This window comes from Battus philenor, unplaced genomic scaffold, assembly GCF_028537555.1.
Source record: "Battus philenor isolate CCGP_79_NKW_IND1 unplaced genomic scaffold, ilBatPhil1.0.hap1 SCAF_12, whole genome shotgun sequence".
Taxonomy (NCBI): Eukaryota; Metazoa; Arthropoda; class Insecta; order Lepidoptera; family Papilionidae; genus Battus; species Battus philenor.
The window spans coordinates 13,230,402-13,242,576 of record NW_027181674.1 but is presented as its reverse complement, the minus strand read 5'-3'; the positions used below and the strand labels follow the sequence as shown (position 1 = coordinate 13,242,576).

The following is a 12,175-nucleotide window of genomic DNA, read 5'->3' as shown; positions in this document are numbered from 1 at the left end:
TTTTTAGATATATTTCTTACCCAGTGAACAGGAAGTTCCATCAGTTGCAATGTTCTTGAAAATAGGAATAAGATCGTTTTAGAACACGTCACATTCGGCGAAGATTCTATAATGTTTCTCATAATTGTTTAATCAAAAGCTGCTAACTCTTTTACTTTTATTTTTAAGGCTCTTACAACAATAAAAGGGTTATTTCCGTATTCAGTACCCATTACTCTCTCAAGTAAATCTCAAATTTATAACCTCAAAAATTCAAAAAGAATTATTAAAATGCGTTCATTCAGTATTTAGATATTATTTCATCATTATTCTGTCAATCGATAGTCCACTGCAAGTCATAAATATCCCCCAAAGATCGCCTCGATAATCAGTCTAATAAAGCTCATATTATTTAATTTGTTAAAACCTTTACATTCTTTATAATCACTAAAAATACTGTAATTATAAGGGAAGTATATAATAAATTCACACGGTATTTCACATAACCTATATTATTAGTTCTTTTAATAATATTTACGAATTACAAAATGAAAACGTACAACAATTTAACGCACACAACTGCAAAATATATATACCGCTAAGTTTTGAACACATACAAAACTGCCCCTTAAAACAAACAGTTGTTAGTGCATTACATCCAATATTCCTTACACCTCGATATAGGAATAAAAAAACGCGCAATGTTTACAAAATATAGGTTATAAACGACAAATTTTGGTTCATAAGTAACAACACAATTGTATATTTAACAAAAAAATTCTTGATACATGATTACATTATCAATAATAACATTGAAAATGTTATTTCTATTATATTGTGACCATAAATCGAAACATAAGTCCCTGAAAGCGATAGCTGTTTAGTTGTGCGTAAGGGACAACTATAATTGGCAAAATAAAATCGAATATCAATTCAGTTCATTGTTGATTATTTTTTACTTTTGTTTCCATTAATACATGCTTTATTTAGCCAATGGATACTACTACATGCGCTTGACAGAGCTAATAAAGTGCTCTTTCAACCATAGTTGTATATGAAAGGGACAGATGATCATAGTGGTAGAATTTAAAGATGCGTTTACTAGTGGATATTTTTGAACAGAGCGGTTGTAACAATTTTCTTTATTTATTCAACAATTCGTCTTTGTTTTAGAGCCAGTTAATTTTTAGACGAAAAAACCAGAGGTTTGTTTCCTCTACAAATGTAGACTGACATTTTTTCACTAATGTAAACACATCTTTAAGTAACTAGCCAATTAGTCATGAATGTGCTGTTATTAGCTCTTTCCTGCGAATATAGTAAAGTAAAATATTACGATTCAAGTATTGCCACCGAAATGATGAAATAAATTCACATTTTTATTACAGTCAACACAACTGAAATATTTATGTAAAATTCCCAATCTGATTGTCAAAGTATGCTTCACATTAAAATTTTACAAGAATAATTCGATTAACATAGTTTTACCTTTGGCAGACCTAATTTTGGATATTAATTCTTATAACTGAATTATACAAATATAAACAAGTAAATTGTTTGAATTTCTTAAAACCATAATGAAGCTGTAATAAGCTCTTTTTTTAAAACACCTCCCACATCTGATCTGGTCGCAAGCAAGTATAACAACATCGAACGTCAAAACTTTGAGCAAACCAAATATCATTCGCTATTGAATCCACCATTTTTTTTGCCTTTCTAAACTAATCTTTGTAATTAGACTCACTTGAAATCTTTGTCAGTGTTGATAATACATTTGTCATCATAAATACTTCACCAGCACCAAAATTAAATTAATAGTGGAAGTCTCCATCATGTCCATAAGTCAATGTATACTATATGTCATTAAAGACTCTCGATATAAATGCTTTAAAAACTAACATCTGATTCAGGAAGTTGAAAAACAGGTTACAACCATGATCTTGTAGAGGTTATTGAATAAATTATAAAATAATTTTATAACTTTAAATAAAATAAGATTAAATTATTTTAATGTAACCAATTGGTTTTCGTTGCTATACATAAAAAGATACTCTCGTTGTATAATGTTCCACCAAAACAAACAATTATTTTTTTAAGTCACAATAATGTTGAAAACAATTAGTATTTTTAAAAAGTTTTATATATACCCTTTACATTTATAAATTTAAATGTATTTGTTGACCTTCTATCACAATTTGCAAAAAAGAAGTCTTATTTTTTTTTAATTAATCATTTGTTTTTAAATACGCCACAGATAACACAATTTATTGCCATTTTTCAGTTCATATATTTTATCACGTAATTATGTTAAAAAACTTGACTTTTTTTTGTCTATTTTTAAACTGTCACTTTTTGGATTAGATAGGTAACACATGCATTAGATATTATGTCTGTACCTGAGAGTCATTACATTTAATTGAAATAAAACATACCTTTTGTAACAAACAAAAAAATTTAGAATGCAGACTGATCATTCAACAAAATGCTATTTTTAGTCGACATATATATATGTGTAAACTACTCATAGTTATATATTAACATCTAGGCTTATTAGATTGATTGTCACACGTCTTTAAAATAACCATTAACTATTGTACCAAACATTTTTATGTTATGTACATACTTTAATATGATTTCAATCTATTAATAACTTCGTTTAAGAACAAACATTTGTCATTTTATATATACGATATATAATTTCATAAGATAGAAGATTAATCTAGGTATTTTATTTTTTACAAAAATCTAGCTCTCTATAACGGACACATGATAATATAATTCAATATAGCAGAACTTTATAATCCTATTATTACATCTGGCAACACACAGTCTGTGACTTTGGGAAATGTCAAAGATTCTTTTAAATGTTTAGCAGTATGTTTTAAAGTATATAAACAGTTGCATTGATATTTGACATTGCTCTATTTCATTATAAATTGAATACTCAAATGTGTTTTGACCTAAAATATCCTTTATGGTTTGGCTGAATATTGAAAGCACTTTTCTTACTGAAAACTTTATAGAATTCCAGTTAGTTTTTTTTTTATTTTTATCATTATGTTAATGTACTTATTATACATAAAACAAAAATTAATAATTTGTTATGTAAGAACTAATTTTAAACAAATTTTGAACAATGCGGAAAATTACAATCTATGGAAACATATTTTTTTGCATTTATGTTTATTTGTTTTTTTTTTAGAATTTTTCTCTTTATCAATATCTAAATATCTCTGTAATCATGCATCTGAAACTGTTATCCCTTATCCTAATAATTATTACTTAAATCAAAAGCAGGTTTGGATAAAACCTTTCAAAGATCTGCTATGTTGAAATCCGCACCAGAGGAATTGTATCCACGGTTTAAATACCATATGCCGTGAAAATAACTAATATTTTTCACTAACCAATTGTTTTTATTATAACTATCTATGCCTTGAGTGAAATTTTATTAGAAAAACTCTAGAGATCTATCATTCGTAACCTTAAACATGAAAACACGTTAAAAGGATTGCCATTTAATTATTATGATATATGATAAAATTTCACCCTGTACAGTCCAGTGGTCATGCACAAAGTATCAGTATTTAAGTATATCCGCAAACAACATGTAAATTGTGTACATTTATTTAACTTAAAACATGCATATAGTTAAAATGCATGCAAACACTGAAATAATCATCAATGCGCTTCACATATTATTAATTAAAGAATAAACAAGCAACAGTAACATAATTTTCTAGGCGCAGAAGATTCCCTTATCCGCAATACAAAAAACTTACAATCGGTTTCAATCATGAGTGTATCACAACTATAGAAAATGATTAGTCTAAAAATCATGTTATTTATAAATCATTTTAAAAACATCAATAATTATTTTTCTCAATACAGCCATTTCGAAAAAAATAGTTGTAAGTAAACTCTTAAATAATAAAACATTATTGATTTTTAATATGTGATAAAAAAGGTACAGTTAATTTTATGTAAAACTGCGATGGGCATTAAATGTTCTTGATGCTGATGTATTGTCAATGCCAATGTTATACCCAAAGTCAATCATTATTTTACTCATAGGATGCCCACAGCTGGACATCATTCAAGATAGATTTCCACAAAACTTAATGTCATCTGTCCATCTTGTTGGTGGACATCTTATGCTGTGTTTGCTGGAATGTAGACTCAACTTCAGAACTTTAAGACCCTAATTCCTGTCTATCCCAAGTGCTATTTGTATATATGTAGGTATTAGATATCATAGACATTTCATTTATGCAACAACTTCTGAAAAAATAGTTAAAGATAACTTTTTGTCTTTTGTTTTAATTGTTAAAAGGACATTTACAACAGTTACCATGCCAGTGTATACAACTATAATCTTACTGTTTAGGGCTCAGTAGGACAAAAAATTGCTTTGTTAATAGACTTAAAATGTTAGGTATGAAGGTATAAAGTTCAAATGTAAAGGTTAACAGATTTGTCATAGATTTATTTAGAACCACACTGTTATGGGTGGATCATATTATTTAGGTGATGCCATAACATTGACATGTAAAAATTAATTTCTGCATTGAACATTTAAAAACTTTTTATTCATATAATATATTATTTAGTTGTAAATAAGGCTATGTACCCTTTTTAACTATGCATTAAAATAATAATTTTATGTCAATGATAAAGAAACAATAATGTTTCATTAGCTAAGGTAACAGAATACAGAAATACAGAATACAGCATTTTTATGTATATTTATGTTTTGATTAACAAAATGAAGCACTAAATAGTTGTGATACAGGCTCTGGACGGCGATTTGGCTGACTGAACCGAAACCGATACAACAAATCAAAAGCAAGTCAAAACTCTGATCAAAGTGCATTCTCGACAAATCAAAATTCGAATATTGTCATATTTCACATTACTTATTTTTAAAATTCAGTGCCAACGTTCTACAAATATCTCTATCAATTAAAGTAGATAAAACATAAAATATAACTTCAAAAGTCCTTCCAAATGATTTGAAATTATTTTTAACCTGTGTAAAATGATTGAAAAAAAATCATTGACAGCTGTCAACTTTAATTTATATAATTGACATTTAGCATTTGGCGCATTTCTTTTTATTTAACTGTCAAACAATTCACATACTTGGCAGCATTTATTTTAAGCGAAAATGAATCACACAGGACAATGAATTAAAACCAAAACAACATTGGCACTGATGTACACAATAATATAATCCAACAAACGAACATACACGCGATTATGGACCGAGTGGTGTAAAGCAATAAAGATTATACTCGCGTATACCACAGACAGACGGTGTAGGATGTAAAAAAAAATGTTTACATACCTGCTGGAGACTGTGTGAAATGTGAATATTCAGTTGGATGGCACCTTGAATCTTCCTTGCAGGAATGTCATTGGCAGTGATGTTAGCTTAACGTTAAAGGATGTTCACGTAACAAGAGTCGCTCCCGCCTCCGCCGGGACCACTTTGAGCATAGTTCTGACTTCCCGTTGTACTTTTGAACCCATTACCGTGTTCACATACCCCCGTCTGATTAACACACGAAGTACACTTAGAGACTAATGTATTACTAACACGATGTTTGTAACTTCCACTTGGACTTGTATACAATTGCTTGTGAGTGTACGCGTAATGGTACACGAGCCCTGCGTCGGGGAAGTCCCCCGGCGAGGCGGCGTGCTAGCAGCGCTGACTGATGTAGTCGCCGTACGACGCCGATACCTCCTCGGACTGGTAGCGGGTCAACTTGATGCTCCTCCGAAGGTCCGCCGTTATGGCCGCTTTATACCCACCCTTTCTCAAAAGAGAGTCGATTGTTTGTATTTGGTCCCAACCTGTAAAATTTACAAACACATGATACTTTCTTTTTATTTATATCCACAAAACATTATAAACGGCAGAGGTTCCTAGACTATTTTCTTATAGATTTATATCAAAATTTAGCTTGTACATTTGGACCCCTGCTGCTACTATATATAGAACATATATGTTTTTACTAGAGACAGTCACTGATTTTCTTAAAATAATATCTGCCTACATTGATTAGGTCAAGTCAAGCCAACATTTTAATTTTTTGTTATCAAAAGCAGATTACTTCATGAACCCTCTTGGTCCAACCAGACTATTGTCTGGTAATTTTTAATATATATAAATAATACAAATAACTTGAATCAGACTGAGCTCTCCTTTAGTGGAATCCATTAACTTGAAGCTCTGAGAGTTCCCAATGCAAAATTTTTGACAACAATTGCCTTTAAAAAATAAATTATAGTACATATATATATATCCCATATTAATTGTTTGACTGTTTGGTAAGTTTACGCAGTGCATAAACAAAGGCTCAAGGCTGAGGATCGCAAACGCATCGACGTATTTGACACGTGGTGCCGTCAGAAATTATTATGCATCCCAGGGACAGCATTCCAAGAACTGATGAAACTTAAATATTTACGGAAGACCTTCCAGTTCTTCGGAAACATCAACTCTTTGTCACCAGTAAATTCGATGGCAAGAGACCAAGAGAGACATAGTCCTATGTGCTGGTCTATTATTATTATTAAGGTCAAGACCAGCACCGAAGAAACAACACAAAAATGATATTGTTCTTTGGCTGTATCTCGTTTTTTGTATCATATAAATAAATTTAAAAAAATTTCTTACCTTGCTCTGTGGCAACTTGAGGTAAGTAGGTTGCAGTTCGCTTAGTTCCGCGTTCGCTCACGAACTCTATGCGTATGCCGTGCTTGCCCAGCTTCCAGTCCAGATAATGTTCAGCCTCCTCAAAGTGCTGCAGGATGGACACGGAGACGGTCAAGCGTGGCACCTCCTCCCGAGTGATGGGAGTGAAACGAGAGTCCTTTAATGCGCTTGTTATCGCATACTCCCGTAGACCTGAAAATATATATAGCCACTATTAATAAAACAGCTGTTTTTTATTTATTTCTATACATTAATTTCATCAGCATATATTAATATATATGAAGCTTTATGGATAAATGTATCCATTACTGGACATGGATTTTCTTCAATGCCTTCTAGTCTGTGCGGTTCGATCTTTTATCTACCTAATTTCTAGACTCTGTTCCGGACTTTCTAAACTGGATAGAATGTGCTCTAAATATTTTCGTACTAGGCATTTAGTTTAATAACTAACTATTTAAAAAAAAAACTATGTCAACCGATGCCTACTACAAGGTATAGGCCTCTCCCAAAGATGGCCAGGTGCTTGACTAGGTCGACAGTTCACCCAGTGGTGGGCGTACTCAAGCCACATCTACTGTCTTATAATCATGAGATATTCAGATCCAACGGTTGAGTGATGTGCCTCAGTTCATTGCCACTTAAGAAAAATTAACTCACCCGAATGTAAATGCATTGCGTTGAATGTCCCGATACACCCTCGAAGCCGGTGATCCTTGCCAATTTTCCACGTCACGAACAATGGACTGGAAATTAGATTTCTATACTATTAAATAAATTCGATGCGACTTTTATTACATTCATTGTTGTACAATACTGATGTTACATCATTTATTTGTTATTATCACTTGTGAATATGTAAAAAGAATGCAAGAAAAACCTATGAAATAAACTTGAATCAAATTGAGCTCAATTGTAATAACATGTTTTACCTTTTTAGAAATAAATATGTTCTCCATACAAAATTTTATAAAGTAAATTGCCAAATCCATATAATTTTTAATTTTTTTATTTTTAATTTTTTTTTATTTAATATAAGTACTAAGGAAGCTAATTTCAATTGGAAACAATGGTTGATCATGTAATACTTCATTGAGTTTATAAAAACAATGAAGATATTATTAGATGTCTTCACAGATGGATATTCTTGTTTTGTCTGAAAATATATGGCAAGCCAGGCATGTAATAAGACAATTTTATATTATGCTATTTTGCTTGCTATTATGTTGCCTATTTTCCTATGACTTTCTAGTGTTGTGACAACTAGACACATTTTACATTCACTATTAAACTACCTGTGAATATTTGCAACGAATAGCTAAAGCGACAAAGGTTGGATATTTACTTAAATACACTTTTTACACTCATTGTGGAATGGCAGACGCGATGCCTTATTAACATTCTCTACCAGTCATCCTAGACTGGTACAGAAATGACCAATATGTACATTCTTTATACTTATGATCAGCAACAGCTTTAATTAAATTTGATAATTAAATTGTTTGTTTTTGGAGATGAACCATTTCATATTATGTGGCGTCTTATTCAACAGTATAGGTTCAGTTCAGATTGAACCTAGTCTTGATATTTTTAAATGTAATACACTCTTGTTTATGTTCATCAAAGACCTTGCCAAAAAGTTCTTATGACATTCCAATCTTTTTTATAGGCTTTACAAGACTTTTCAATCAGATCATATACAGTTGGCATTTCAGGGTGTTTCAAGGTGTTATTTTGGAAGCGTTAGAGAATTTCAATGTTGGGGAGGCTTGCTGACCCCCAAAGTTCTGTGCACATTTAAGGACAAAAATATAAATCAAAACATTTTTTTCTTCCTCTATATCAGGGGTGCCACAGAGCAACTTGCGGCTTGTTGAACAATTATTTTTGTCGAATTATTTCAATATTTACATTTGTATCACCTATGTCAGCTTCTGGGAAATCGAAACAAATTACAAGTGTAAATAATAATTATTATAATTCCACCATAAAATTAGCAAAATCCAAACACCGACATAATTAACTGACTGATATCTTAAGTATTATTAGGAGTTGTCATAAATGTGTGCCATCATATCTAACTTCAATATACATATTTTGTACTTTTGTCATATATTATAATTTCAATAAATATATTTTTTGTCAAAAAAAAAACATATTCATTGACGTGTTTTAATTGCGTATTAAATTGCTGCTCGCGAAAAATTCCAAATTTAGAACAATGGCTTGAACTATCAAGGAGCTTGGCAGCCCCGATATATATCATACAATCACTGGACAGATTATTAGCAGATGTGTTGCAGTACAAATGTTTGTAATACATTCCCCATTTTAGATATCCATTTCTTTTTTTTTAGCCAATGCATTGTCTGTGGTTATGTCAACTGCATGGTGAGTTAGTTAGTGACTTTTCAGTCTCGCTTTGAACCTCCCACTTAAGCTTAATTTCCTGTTGCACCATTTTGATTTTAAGGCACTCATGCAATACAGACATATTTGTAGCCATAGAATATTGGACACTTGCAAAATCTTAGTTTTTGCTTTGTAGAAGTCTGAGGTTGAGCCTTAAAGTTCAACTTTGTAACTCCATATAATCAATATCACAAAAGTCTGGTGCCAATAATACAAAAAGTAAGGTGTGAAGAAACACCCTACCTTTTACGTAATTACTAATAAACACATTTTAGAATTAACACTTGAAATGACTACCAGCTTGTAAATTCTTCATACCAACTGCATAGGATGCACAACAAATACGCAAACCAAGGAGCATTGACACTTTCTTATCTGTGTCAATACTACTTGGATGGAATCAAACATGTGGCTGACATTTGTATTGCAAACTATATCATAGATTCTCAACCTTTCATTCTTGACAGTAAAAATATCTATTACAATATAGTTAATTATACAAATTCAAAGTTTCAGAAGTTTTTTTACACTATTGTAACTTTCCACTGATCCCAAATTATACATTTAACACATTACAATTAATAGTGAAAAGTTTAGGTGTGGCCTATGTCTCAGAGACAACTTAAAAAATTAAAAGTTTACATCAGAAATATTATAAAATAGTTGTTAAAGAATAAAGGCTTCTTCTTCATACATCCTGACATGTGCCTATTGTCTATCGATAATTAAAAATAAATTCTGTCTATAATTTTTAGGGGTCTATATTTCAATGGAGGGCCCAAGTCCTAAAGGGGGCAATTTGTAAGTGAACTTAACACCTGTTTAACCCTTTCGCTTTAATGTAAAAATTATATACTTTACTAAGGGGTGTGTAAAATTTTTACAAAGGGTAAGGTGGGGGTAGCGCATCAAAAAGGTTGGAAAATGCTATCCTGGACCCTCTATTTCCTTCAAGAAACTCTTCTCAGAACAGTTTTTTTTAAAACAACTTTAGGTAAATATGTATCCAAACAACCAATTTTTGTGTACTAAAAATAAAATGAAATATTGCCATCAATATAATATAACAAAGGAGATTAATATCAGCAAGTAATTTTTCAGGCTAGACATGCAAAATTTTGTGGAAATTGGTTAAATTTTGTGGAAGGGAAGAAAGTGGTTAACACAATAAAATTAAAAAAAAAATTGGTAAAAAATATATATTTAAGTCTATTTGTTTTGACTAAAAATATATATGTATTTTCTTTTAAAATCAGGTACTTGGTGTATGAATTTTAATGAGCTATTTAAAAAAGACAGGAGACATAGGTAACATAAAATATTTTTAAAAAAGTAATAAGTTGTAGTCAGTAAGATATGTACAACACAGTATGAATAAAATTCATTTACTTTTTAAATGCCAAATTTTATATATACTTGTGTTTTGTATATACCTGACACAGATTTTTCTAATTTTAAAAAATCATTCGTCTTGTTTTAACTGATTTTTGCTTGGCATTTACATTATTATGTATTACTTTGTTTAATTCAAGCTACTGGCATCTTAAATATCATACATCATACATCATACATCCTTGTAAAATAATATTCACATAAAGGGCTACTGGTTATAGATGTAAAAGCTTTAAAGAGGGCAATATATAGCTTATTTGTAAGCAATTAGCTATGTAAATATAGAATATGTATAAATATAGCTTTTAAATCTATTTCTAATCATTTTGTATAAAGTGATCAGTCTGTAGTAGATAGGGTAAAACAGTAAAAAATAATCAATTTTAATTAATCATTATTATTTCTGCAACCATTGATTGTTAGAAAGGTTCTATCATACATTGACAGCATATATGCTATGTATTCGAACTTTTAACAATTTTAATTATACATTATACATTTATAACGGATTACCATATACATTGTTGATACTGGTTAATTAGTGTTTTGATTTATAAAGAAATTACACTACAAAAGATCTCTACTACTATTCCCTGCATTTTTAGGTCAACTGTGTAACAATCATGGTGAAATGAAGCACATAAATAGTATTTAGATTTGTATGGATATAAAACAATGAAACTTCATTTAGTCGAATGAATTGAAATATATTGTGCACAATCCTTTGTTTCAGCATGAAGTGTGTGCATGACTATTTGAAATTCTTACAATAACAAAGGAATTGTTAGTCATCCGTTTTGTTAAGTCTCTAATATATTAATACATGTTTAATTTAAAAATAAATATATGATATACGACAAAAAAAAATAATAATATTGAAATTGTTTTTATTATGAACCAACATTAGTCTACAATTTTGACCAACATAGCTTCATTTTTCAGAGTGCTAAAAACACAATGAAAGTTGTTCAAGTGTCTTAAATTTACGGGACATACGTGAATATATTAATTCAAAATATAAAACAAAAAAAAAACGAAAATATATTAACATATCTAAATAGGTGGTAATTACTAACTTATTTATGGCAAAGTTAATTTATTATCGGACTACTTACTAGGCCTCGTTGGTGAAATTAGGTGTTTGTGGCGGGTCCATGCTATGCAGCTGACAATACAAAACATCGAAACAAAAGTAACACATATCAGGAATCGCTACAGTCTCGTGATAACCATTAATAGGTCTCTCAACATTACTGTACGAGTTGTTTAATTTCTGTTTTTTTGTTCCACAGCATACTGAAGACATAATGGTTGGTATAAGTTATATTTAAATGAGACAATGCAATCACACAGTCGCAAGTAAACGAAATCAAACACACACACTCGGGGTTCCTGCTACGTGTGTGACAGACACAGTGTGTTTACTGTTACAATTATTTCACATAATTATAAAACAAATTATTGAGATATATCTTTAAAATTATAAATTGTGAAAATATTTAATATATATAAATTTGTACTAAAACAATTATTTTTTTTCATAAAGAAAAGAAGGCGACATAGTTTTTTGTAATTTAAAAATAATATTTACTAGTAAAACATGAACATATTATAATGTAACTTAGTCAAATAAGCGTTTAATGTACAAGAACAACTGGTAAATAAAAT

The 12,175-nt window shown here is 30.3% G+C and overlaps 1 protein-coding gene across 1 annotated transcript; it reads right to left on the bottom strand.

Moving 5' to 3' along the window:
* Nucleotides 1-1,365: 1,365 nt before the first annotated feature.
* Nucleotides 1,366-11,897, bottom strand: LOC137932745 (uncharacterized protein CG5902). The gene is made up of 4 exons (XM_068776408.1): nt 11,623-11,897; nt 7,364-7,449; nt 6,665-6,895; nt 1,366-5,838 (listed from the first exon to the last, which is right to left on the bottom strand). The coding sequence occupies exons 1-4, from the start codon at nt 11,811-11,813 to the stop codon at nt 5,684-5,686; spliced, it is 663 nt and encodes a 220-aa protein (XP_068632509.1). The 5' UTR covers nt 11,814-11,897; the 3' UTR covers nt 1,366-5,683.
* Nucleotides 11,898-12,175: the final 278 nt, after the last annotated feature.

Excerpts from the sequence above, each read along its gene's own strand:
- LOC137932745 (XM_068776408.1), bottom strand. The coding sequence starts at position 11,813 with ATGTCTTCAGTATGCTGTGGAACAAAAAAACAGAAATTAAACAACTCG. Across the intron at positions 6,896-7,363 it reads CGCAATGCATTTACATTCGG|GTCTACGGGAGTATGCGATA; the intron begins GTGAGTTAATTT and ends ATATATTTTCAG. Across the intron at positions 5,839-6,664 it reads TCAAGTTGCCACAGAGCAAG|GTTGGGACCAAATACAAACA; the intron begins GTAAGAAATTTT and ends TAAATTTTACAG.